The sequence below is a fragment of the Heterodontus francisci genome, chromosome 1 (assembly GCF_036365525.1).
Source record: "Heterodontus francisci isolate sHetFra1 chromosome 1, sHetFra1.hap1, whole genome shotgun sequence".
NCBI lineage: Eukaryota > Metazoa > Chordata > Chondrichthyes > Heterodontiformes > Heterodontidae > Heterodontus > Heterodontus francisci.
In genome coordinates this window covers 275,582,616-275,594,701 of record NC_090371.1, presented here as the reverse complement: position 1 = coordinate 275,594,701, position 12,086 = coordinate 275,582,616, and the positions used below count along the sequence as shown (strand labels likewise).

The following is a 12,086-nucleotide window of genomic DNA, read 5'->3' as shown; positions in this document are numbered from 1 at the left end:
TGAATCTTGTGTGAAATGTCGTGGGAAATTGACTAGCAAGAATGAAATACCAAACTTTGAACATTTTATCATAAATTATATATTTCATAGCTACCCAAAGCAATATGATATAGTTACACAAGATAGTAATAGTGTATCAAACAATCCATAAGTACCAGACCTGGAGCAAATCCAGATTTGTAGCATTTTTCTTTTTTCAAATCTCCAGTCGAGTTTGAACTGTCAGACACACAATACAAACTTTCTTATTTTGCAATTTCCCTTTTTATACAGTCTCTTATTACCTTTAGCAAAGTTTGCAGTACTGGAAAACTTTCATTGCTTGTCTGACTATCAGGAAATTATTAGCAGGTGCTTATTGCACTCAGCCAATCTTTTGTCAAGGGACTGGAGTGATGCAGGAAAGACCTGGAAAACATTCTGAACAATTATCTAAATCACATAATGCTCCTCGGAATTCCTCGCCCATGCTGATCCAGATCTGTACTGAACTGAAAACCGCATCGGTAACCTCTGGATTTGCCTCTTTCCAAATAAAAGTTGATAGTATCTAAAAAAAATCCATCTTATTCAGTTGTTAACCCCATTCCCCAGGCTCCCTCTCTCTCCCCAATCCCCATCCCACACCTCCCAATCATCAATGATTACAAACTTGCCAAAAAGCTTGCTGACAAACCCAGTAGATTAGAGTGTTTGCAGATAGTCAGGTTGCAGACCTAGGAGGGTACAGAAACTGGCCTTGATTTAGCAATGTGATATAAGTGAACTTTCATCTTCACTGGAATTATCCTATTCTTTTTCAAATTACGCAGTGAGATCTTGCACCTAACCAGGAGGATGGGCTTTTGTTTAACGTTTTAGCTGAAAAACATCACCTCTGAGAGTGCAGAACTCCCTCAGTAGTGTACTGAAGTGCCAGCCTAAATTATGTGTTTAAGTCCCTAGAGTGGGTGCTCGAATATAGACTGGGATAGTAATAGTGTAAAGGTCAGAGAGGGGCAAGAGTTCCTAAAGAATAGGATAATTCACCCACCACCAAACTCTCTTCTCTGCTTTCCACCCTGGCACTCTGCTTCACTCTTCCACCACCTGCTCTTCTTCCTCTGGCACTGTGCCAGAAGCTTGACACCATCCAACAAAGCAGCTGCTTGATTAGCACCCCACCCACCAACTTCAACATTCACTCCCTTCACCACCGGCGCACAGTGGCAGCAGTGTGAACCATTTACAAGATGCACTGCAGCAACTTACCAAGGCTCCTTCAACAGCACCTTCCAAACCTGTGACCTCTACAAAGGAGCAGAGGCACCTGTCTTCTGCACATACAAGTGATTCTGGAGCCAGAAATATAGCTGGGGTCAGCAGGAGATGTCAGACGCAGAGATCCCATCCCACCAGAGATTCACCCCAATCAGAAAGTTGGAGGCCATAGAATGTTCCAGCACAGAAAAAGGCAGTCAAGTATGTTCTCCTTGAACCACCTGACCTAGTGCGACTTACCTGTTTGATCTCTGTGCTCTCTGATATTCCCTTTTTTATCTGAAATGGTTTGCGGTGGAGAATTCCAACCACTTCCTGAGTGCTAACCTTCAAATTTCTTCAGTTTGTGCCCTCTTGTTGCGATTTTTTTTATTCATTCTTGGAATGTAGACATCACTGGCTAGGCCAGCATTTATTGCCCATCCCTAATTACCCTTGAGAAGATGGTGGTGAGCTGCCTTCTTGAACCGCTGCAGTCCATGTAGGTACACCCACGGTGCTGTTAGAAAGAGATCCAGGATTTTGACCCAGTGACAGTGAAGAAACGGCGATATAGTTCCAAGTCAGGATGGTGTGTGGCTTGGAGGGGAACTTGCAGGTGGTGGTGTTCCCATGCACCTGCTGCCCTTGTCCTTCTAGGTGGTAGAGATCATGGGTTTCGAAGGTGTTGTCGAAGGAGCCTTGGTGAATTGCTGCAGTGCATCTTGTAGATGGTACACACTGCTGTCACTCCGTGTCGGTGATGGAGGGAGTGAATGTTTGTGGATGGTGTGCCAATCAAGTGGGCTGCTTTGTTCTGGATGGTGTCGAGCTTCTTGAGTGTTGTTGGAGCTGCACCCATCCAGACAAGTGGAGAGTATTCCATCACACTCCTGACTTGTGCCTTGTAGCTGGTGGACAGGCTTTGGGGAGTCAGGAGGTGAGTTACTTGCTGCAGAATTCCCAGCCTCTGATCTGCTCCTGTAGCCACAATATTTATATGGCTAGTCCAGTTAAATTTTCAGCCAATGGCCTCGGACTTCATTTGTGCTTTGCTTATTGAATAAGGTATATTTTGAAAGGGAAAATAAGAATGCATCATCTTGCCAGTGCAAGCACATAAATTGAACAAAACTCAATGTCACTGCACTGGAAATTGAAGGAAAATCCCACTTCCCAAACTTGTTATAGTGAACATAAATCTCAATCAAATTGAATGTGCAATGACATTACTTTAAGCACCCATGATTACTTACAGTAGCTTTGAGGGAGAGTGCTGTGCTGGCAGAAAGAGAGATGCATGCTCCACTGCACAGAACAATGACATTTTGTATAGTTAATGATGGAATGATTTTGGATTGCAGTCTTCATTAGGTTTTTGATAACATGATTTCACAATCTGATTGGGCATAGACAGTGTGAAAAAGAAAGGCTGCAATTCCACAATTTCACAGCATAGTGGAAACAGAAAAGTATTTAAAGTGATGGATCACCATGCTGTAATAGGCAAGGATTTCTGGGACTAGCCAATGAATTGATGGCTTGGTAGAAAAATTAGCCTGCACAATATGGCCAGAAAGCAATGTTATGTTAGGCTGATGAATGTCTTCTCTCTTAATGGGTTACAAACTGAGTGCATTGCAGCTCCAAAGCACTCTCACTGTCACTCAGTACTTCCTTTGACTGATAGTTAATGATGACTGTAGTCTTTGGAATCTGATAGTCTATATTGTAGCTGAATGAGAAATTCAGGCAAAGGTTTTTTTTTGGTATGTTGTAGAGCTGTGCAGTTTTCTACAAATTTAACTGCTAAAGTTAGCAGATGGGGGTGGGGTGGGGGGGTTAACGTGTGTGAGTGTGTGGGTTTTGGGTACAGCTGGGGGTTAAGTTCTGGAAAAATACCGTCGGGAAGCAGGCTTCAACCCACTGACTTCCCCATTTCATTGCAGGGCATTAGACTGCGTACGAGCAATCCCCTCAGGAGAGGCAGGTTGTCAATGTCAATATGTTAATCAGTCAATTATAGTGATATTAACATGGCTTTTTCAATTTAACTGTGGGTTCATGGGTTTCCCACACTTCCAGGAACTCGCCAGTGAAAACAATGCAAGAGCACAACAAAGGCTGAAGACACGATAGGGTCATATGACAATAAGTACTGACACCTCGGAGCTGCTTGCTTACCTGCTTGTGTGAAAGGCTTTGTTCAGATTGCTTGTGTTGAGTGGTTGCTTTTTCAACTTTGTAGGTGTCATCTCCACTTTGGTGGTTTGTATGTCTGATCTGCACTTTGGAGCTCTGATCTATCAGTTCAGCAAGGGTGCCACTAACGCTGTGTTACTTTGGACCTCAGATGAGGATCAAGATGACCAGCATTAGCAGCAGCAGCCTGCTCCCAACAGACCTGCCGCCACCTGGACCTGGTGGTCACATTTTACTAATGACTGTCAAAGTTACCACTGTCCTCAACTTCTTTGCCTCTGAATCCTTGCAAGGATCTGCTGGAGACATTTGCAGGATCTCACAGTCGGCCACACACAAATGCATAAGACAGATGACTCAGGGCTTGTTTATCAGAGCAGGTAATTATTCAAACTTTCCCTGCAATGTCACCAGTCAGAATGAGCGGGCACTCAGGTTTGCGGCTCTGGCTGGTTTCCCTCAGATGCAGGGCAGCATCGACTGCACAGATGTGGCAATTAAGAGACCTCATGATCACAGGGACAGCAGTGGAGTGTCTGGGTCAGAAGCCACAGAATTCTCCAAACTCTGCTCAGCTGGATGCAGATGCTGTACCTTTCCTGTTGACGTTGAGTATACTTCTGGAGTAGCAGCATAAAATGTGTGATGAGCTGGTTCCAGCTGTATTGTGCACACTTGCAGAGAGATGGGAGCAGTCTGTCTGAAGCTTGACTGACATGATGTTGCAGGCCTTTACAATGATGCCTTCGTCCATGAAAAGATTGGCCACCTACACGGGGCATTAAATGGGGCAATCAAATGAGTTCATGCAGGCCTTCACCAATGGCTTTCACACTATGAACACCACCTTAAATAGGATGCATGATAACCTAGCCTTGGCCATTCATCACCCCACTGATGTGTATCTAAGTGCTCTCCAACTCATTTCTGGCAGGGAAGTGTGGCTGGGCCATGAGAGGGATGGTGGTGAAAGGGGACATGCAAGTGGGCACTCCACTCAAAGTACTTCCACTTCTCATCCATTGCCCCCCACCACCTCAGTCAGTGCCCCACGTGCTGCCTCATGTGCCAATGGCCAAGTTTGCCCCTGCACAGGTGCAGTGGCAGAAGTCTTTGCTGGGGCCTTCACGGGCTTCAAAATCCAGAGGCCATTGACCGAGCATCTCAGCAGTCAGAGCAGGGCTGTGAGCAATCTCCCCCTACCTCTGCTGAAGCCACAGTGGTTGCACCACATAGAAGTGCTACGAAGAGGAGGAGTAAAGATTTCTAGTTGGACAAGGGTATGCACATGGGTGTGTCACACATGCTAGATTAGTTTCTGTTTTAATTTTGAGCCAGGTGAATATTAGTTTTTTTCCACCACTTTCTGTTCTTGCCCATTTTTGGTTTCTGGCTGGTAAGTGGCCTTTTCACTCGTAATGAACACTAAGACATGAATTGCTGCTGAGAGGGATGGGTGTACGTGCAAGGTAAGTTGGTGTGAGAACTGAGGTGCTGGAGTAGGCTTGAGAAGGCAGAGCGAGCAGTTTGGGGTGATATGCACATCAGGATGTAGGTGAATGTGTCACTCATCTTTCCTGCCTTGCTAGGTCATCAAACCACTTTCAGCATTGAATCCATGGGTGTGGTGCCATGTTCCTACTGCTGGCTTCATGGGTAACCTCCAGTCACGCCTTTTTTGTTTCACCTGCAGGCTTCCTCCTCCCAGCAGTTGGGAACATAGGAAATAGGAGCTGGGTTAGGCCATTCAGCCCATCCAGCCTGCTGCACCATTCAAACAGATCATGGCCGATCGTCTACCTCCACGCCATTTTTCCCCACTATCCCCATATCCCTTGATGTTATTAGTATCCAATCTATTGATTTCTGTCCTGAACATGCTCAATGATTGAGCTTCCACAGTCCTCTGGGGTAGAGAATTTCAAACATTCACCACCCTCTGAGTGATGAAATTCCTTCTCATCTCAGTCTTAAGTGGCCTGCCCCTAATTCTGAGACTATGTCCCCTGGTTCTAGACTCAACAGCCAGAGGAAACATCTACCCACATCTACCTTGTCACACCCTGTAAAAATTTTGTAAGTTTCAATGAGATCACCTCTCATTCTTAGAAACTTTAGAGAATACAGGCCCAGTTTCCTCACAGCACTGTGGGTATACCTACCCAACATGGACTTCAGCGGTTCAAGAAGGCAGCTCACCACCACCTTCTCAAGGGCAATTAGGAATGGGCAATAAATGTTGGCCTGGCCAGCAACGCCCACACCCCAGGAACAAAAAAAAAATGTCTCTCCTCATAAGACAATCCCGCCATCCCAGGAATTAGTCTGGTGAACCTCAGTTGCACTCCCTCTATGGCAAGTATATCCTTCCTTAGATGAGGAGGACAAAACTGTACACAATATTCCAGGTGCTGTCTCACCAAGGCTGTATACAATTGCAGCAAGACAACTTTACTCCTGTACTCAAATCCTCTTGCAATGAAGGCCAACATATCATTTGTCTTCCTAATTGCTTGCTGCACCTGCATACTGTCTTTCAGTGACTCATGAACAAGGACACCCAGATCCCTTTGGACATCAATCACCATTTAAGAAATACTCTTCCTTTCTGTTTTTTCTATCAAAGTGGATGATTTCACACTTATTCACATTATATTCCATCTGGCATGTACTCACCCATTCACTTAGCCTGTCCAAATCCCCTTGAAGCCTCCTTGCATCCTCCTCACAACTTACATTCCCACCTGGTCTTGTGTCATCAGCAAATTTGGAAATATTACATTTGGTCTCCACATCCAAATCATTTATATAGATTGTGAACAGCTGTGGCCCAAGCACTGATCCTTGTGGTACCCCACTAGTCACAGCCTGCCATCCTGAGAATAACCCGTTTATTCCTACTTTCTGTTATCTGTCTGTTAACCAATTCTCGATCCTTTGCAGTATATTACCCCTAATTCCATGTGCTCTAATTTTGTTTATTAACCTCCTGTGTAGGACCTCATCAAAAGTCTTCTGAAAATCCAAATACACCAGATTCACTGGTTCTCCTTTATCTATGCTACAAGCGACAGCCTCAAAAAACTCCAACAGGTTTGTCAAATATGAGTTCCCTTTCACAAATCCTTGTTGATTCTGCTCAATCATATCATTATTATTTCCAAGTGTCCAATTATCACATACTTTATAATAGATTCTAATATTTTCCCTACTACTGACGTCAAACTAACAGGTTTGTAGTTCTCCGTGTTCTCCCTTGCTCCCTTCTTAAATAGTGGGGTTACATTTGCTACTTTCCAGTCTGTAGGAACCCCTCCAGAATCTATAGAATTTTGAAAGATATCTCCATAGCCACCTCCTTCAATACTCTGGCATGTTGCTTAGCTGGTGCAGGGGATTTATCAATTTTCAATCCAATTAATTTTTCGAGTACTATCTCCGGGCCTTTACAAACCCCACATTAAGGGAGGTGTCACTAAAACAAGGTGTAGCCTTTGAATGTCTGAACTCCACTCTGCTAGTCCTTGTTTTTTTACTTGAGGGATGTGAGCATTGCTGGCAATTCTTGCTGACCCCTAATTGCCCTTAACTGAATGGCTTGCTCGACCATTTCAGCGAGCAGTCAAGAGTCAATCATATTGCTGTAGGTTTGGAGTCACATGTAGGCCAGACCAAGTAAGGACAGCAGATTTCCTTCAATAAAGGACATTAGCGAACCAGTTGGGTTTTTAACAACAATCCAGTGGTTACATGCTCACCATTATTGTTAGTAAGTTTTTAAATTCTAGACTTATTTAATTAACTGAATTTAAATTGCCCAGCTGCTGTGGTGGGATTTGAACTCATGTCATTAGATCATTAGTCCCAGACCTTCCAATTACTAGTCCAGTAACATAACCACTATGCTATGTTCCTGACATTTTAATATATGTGGAATAACTACATTATCATACATGTGGAATTAGAGTGAGTGACTGAGCCTTTGGTTGAGTGGTATGATTCCTACCTCTGAGACTGAATGTGAAGGGTTCATGTCCCAGGCCCAGCAGCTGGGGACTAAAATACATAGCAACAGGAGTAGACCATTTGATCCCTCAAGTATGTTCCATTATTCAATTATAGATCATGGCTGATCTGTGTCTCAACTTCATCTAACTGCCTTGTTTCCATTATGCTTAATACTCTTACCTATTAAAAACCTATTCTCAGTTTCAAAATTTTCAGTTGACCATCCTCAACAGCTTTCTGGTGGAGAGAGTTCCAGATTTCCACTATTCTTTGTGTGGCAAAATGCTTCCTGGGCGGCACAGTGGCGCAGTGGTTATCACCACAGCCTCACAGCTCACAGGTCTGGGTACTGCCTGTGCAGAGTTTGCAAGTTCTCCCAATGACCGCGTGGGTTTCCACCAGGTGCTCTGGTTTCCTCCCACAGCCAAAGACTTGCAGGTTGATAGGTAAATTGGCCATTGTAAATTGCCCCTACTGTAGGCAGGTGGTAGGAGAACTGAGGGAAGGTGGGGATATGGTAGGGAATATGGGATTAATGTCAGATTAGTATAAATGGGTTGTTGATGGGCAGACTCGGTGGGCCGAAGGGCCTGTTTCAGTGCTGTATCTCTCTATGAGTCTATCTCTCCTGATAGCCTAGCTATAGTGTTAAGGTGCTGCCCCCTTGTTCTGGACTGACACACCAGAGGGAACAGTTTCTCTATATCTACCCAATCAATTCCTTTAATCATCTTAAAAACATCATTAGATCACCCTTATTCTTTTATACTCAAGGGACTACACCCTAGTTTATGCAATCTGTCCTCATAATTTAAACCTTTTCGTTCTGGTATCATTCTGGTGAGTCTATGCTGCCCCTACCTAAGGTGCAGAGATGGATGCAGAACTCTAAATGGGGTCTAACCAGAGCTTTATATAATTGTATCATAACTTCCAACCCTTTGTATTGCAGCCCTCCTCGAGATAAAGGCCAACATTCCATTAGCCTTTTAAATTATCTTTTGTACCTGTCCACATTTAGTGATTTCTGTACTTGGGCTCCTAAATCTCACTGCTCCTCTATGGTCTCTAAATACTGAAGTCGACATCCAGCAGGGTATCAACTCCCCAGTGTCCTGGCCAATATTTATCCCTCAACTAACATTACCAAAAGAGATTATCTGGTCATTATCACATTGCTGTTTGTGGGACCTTGCTGTCTGCAAATTGGCTGCTCATTTTCCTCTGTTACAGCAGTGATAACACTTCAAAAGTACTTCACTGGTTTTGAAGCGCATTGGAATGATCTGAGGTCACGAAAGGCGCTATATAAATCCAAAGTTTTTCTTAATTGCACATAGCATGTAGCTTAGCTGCGCCATGTTAGGACTCAATGGTACACTGTTCTTCTTATGATTAATTAAGGTAAGCACCTGTAAGCAATTTGTAATCAGCTTAAGTATGACAGAAAATTTAATGAATAAGCATTCTTACGGAGATAATTGTATTTAGTCAACATGAACAAAGGACAAGTTATGGATCATCTGACAAGGAATTTCAAAAGGTTAACATCACACATTCCTAGAAGTTATAGAGACAAATGTCTGCAACTTCTAATGCTGATATTAAGAATGAGTGTAAGATGGTGGTACTTGTCAGAAGGACAGCCATCTAGGAATGGTTTAAAGGGCTCTTGTGCTTATTTAAATGTTTATCTTGTAAAACTGCTACCGATGTGTACAGATAGGGGATATGGTAATATAGTGGTTATGTTACTGGACTAGTAATCTGGAAGTCTGGACTAAAAATCCATGAGTCTTTGAGTTAAAAGGTCAGCATGGCAGCTTGTGAATTTGAATTCCATTCATTAAATAAATCTGGAATTTAAAAAACTAGTATCAGTCAAAAGCCATGAACCTAACAGATTATCATAAAAACCCAACTGGTTCACTTTCGTCCTTTAGGAAGCAAGCCCCTCAGTTGAATCAAACAACTCACTATACATACATTCAAGGACAAATAGGAATGGACAATAAATGTTGGCCTTGCCAACAATGTCTGTAAACGAACTTAAAAAAATGTTTGCGGATAAAGTTTCTCTTCACTGACATTATGGGCAAAATTTTTATCCCAAGGTGTGTCCTCATCCAGAAAGCTGGTTATGGAATGATAATGCTGGAGCCTATCTTTAATCAGTTTCACATTTATTGTGCAGAATAAAAGAATTACAAACATGTAGCTCCTCACTCAAAACCCTACACCAGTCTCAATAAGTGTCTGCTTATAAGTGCTCAAGTATGATCCCAAATAACACCCTCCACCTGCATATAATCAAACAATTGATATACAATTGACAGATTAACAAGACGGGTTCAGCATCAGGCGTGCCAACAATTTGTCGCCACCAGCCAGTCTGCCAGCATGTTCCCCTCTCTGGCCTATTTTCAGCAAGGCAGCTTCTAGAAGGGTGACAAGTGGCCAATTAAGGTGCCAATTGAGGGTATGCTTCACAAGCCGCCTGGATTTACTGATGGCAGACAAGCCCCAATGTGCCTGGAGCCCATAGATTGAATGGTGGCTGCCTCTCAGTGGCAGGCTGGGGGTGGGGACTGTGGGTGTGGGGGGGGGGTGGGGGCGCAAGGGCAGAGATATATCCTGCAGAGCAGCCCAGCCTGGATCTGCTGGGCTGTGAAGGCCATAGCCATGGCACAGGTCATCTTGTGGAGGGGGTTTCCCCCACTGCAATGATGGCCTAACGCGGCGGGGACTGGGGGAGGATCAGAACAGCATGAAACCAGGGTTCTCTCCACGTGGTGGTGGGGGTGGAAGGGGTGGTTTCGGAGGCCGTGGAGGTTTCGGTGACCGAGGAGATCGAGGTGGTGGTTTCAGATCTCCCGGAGGACGAGGAGGTGGCTGAGGCAGGGGTGGGGGGCGAGGAAGAGGAGGTCATGGAGGAAGAGGAGGATTCCGAGGTGGAGTAAAGGTGACAGTGGAGCCACACAGGCATGAAGGTGTGTTTATATGCTATGGGAAGGAGGATGCTTTGGTGACGAGGAACATGGTTCCAGGAGAGTCCGTGTATGGAGAGAAGAGAATTGGGGTGGAGGAAGCAGAGACGAAGATTGAGTACAGAGCGTGGAACCCTTTCAGGTCGAAACTCGCGGCTGCGATCCTCGGTGGCATCGACCAGATTCACATCAAGCCCGGAGCCAAAGTGCTGTATTTGGGAGCAGCGTCCGGCACCACTGTTTCCCATGTGTCGGATATTGTGGGACCTGATGGCTTGGTTTACGCAGTTGAATTCTCTCACCGGTCTGGCCGTGATCTCATCAATGTGGCCAAGAAGAGAACAAACATCATACCGATCATCGAGGATGCCAGGCACCCACACAAGTACCGCATGCTCCTGGGAATGGTGGATGTTATCTTCGCAGATGTGGCACACTAGACCAGTGCAGGATTGTGGCACTCAACGCACACCAGTTTCTCAAAGTGGGCGGCCACTTTGTCATCTCCATTAAGACAGCTGTGGCCACGCTATAATTTGTATCATTTACAAGTCGTTAGAGGGTGCCTCCATCTTAAGGCGCCCTCACAGTCCCCCAGCTACATCAGCTGTACCCACCTCTCCAGGTGGGCTGCCCGCCACCCAGAGCCTCAGGCGTTTTCATTGGATCTCATGGCTGCGGCGTCCTCCTGCCATCCTTAATTGGACAGGGCTCTCAGATGCGGCCTCTTAATTGGCCACCTCCTCCAAAATCTCTTCAAGGTTCTTACAAAATTCATCTCGGCTTCGGGATCGGGACCCTGGAACTAAAATTCAGCCCTATAAGCGTGTTTTAATTTCACAGATCAGAATAATGATTTTCGTGAAGCCACCAGGGGAGCATCAATACATAAAGCCTCATTGACACACAACTATATGCATATTGTATTTGCCTTATATTGCATAGGTTAATGCAGCAATGCTAGTGACCTCTCTTAAACTTTTGGACTGATACCAAACTGCAGTTACTAGCAAAAATGGCACAAGAACGAATTTTGGTATGAGCGAGGTGGGAGGAGTGCATTGCCTTTTCTAGTCTCTGCAGGTCATAACATATATTTTTAAAATGTTTACCCAGTTACCGATTCAGTCAATTATTTACTCTTTATCCCAGAATAAAATACACCAACCAGGTTTCTTTAATAAACAATAAAATTATCAGTTTATTATCAAACAAGACTTATCCACTAATGAAGCAAACCGTTAACACACAGATTGAAATATGAAAAAAGTTCCCTTTTAAAATTCTCCACATACACATACACACTGAAAGAAAATACAGAAATTCTCTCTGCAGAGGTCAGTTTCAAAGAAAAGACAAAAGAACCTTTGGCCAAATACTTGCTAATTCTTGAAGAAAAAAGAGAAGCTATGGAAGGATGTCAGATGTCCCTTTTTTTGTCTGGCATCCGGGTATATGGCGACGGGTCACTGGGATCCTTTTCTGGAGCAATTCATTCAGGAGGCATCAAGGATTTATCTGGCAGGTTTTTCCAGTGTCTCAGAAGAAATGCAGCATTAGGGGTTTTAGTTCCCACACATTCGATATGCAGCGTTTCTCTGCGACAGGAGAAAAGAGATGAACTGACACACTGGACCTCTCAGGGTTCTT

At 44.4% G+C, this 12,086-nt stretch overlaps 1 protein-coding gene across 1 annotated transcript; it reads left to right on the top strand.

Moving 5' to 3' along the window:
- Positions 1 to 10,367: 10,367 nt before the first annotated feature.
- LOC137360692 (rRNA 2'-O-methyltransferase fibrillarin) lies at positions 10,368 to 10,916 on the top strand. Its single transcript, XM_068026013.1, has one exon. It carries the CDS (start codon positions 10,487 to 10,489, stop codon positions 10,874 to 10,876), a length of 390 nt encoding a protein of 129 aa, XP_067882114.1. The 5' UTR covers positions 10,368 to 10,486; the 3' UTR covers positions 10,877 to 10,916.
- Positions 10,917 to 12,086: the final 1,170 nt, after the last annotated feature.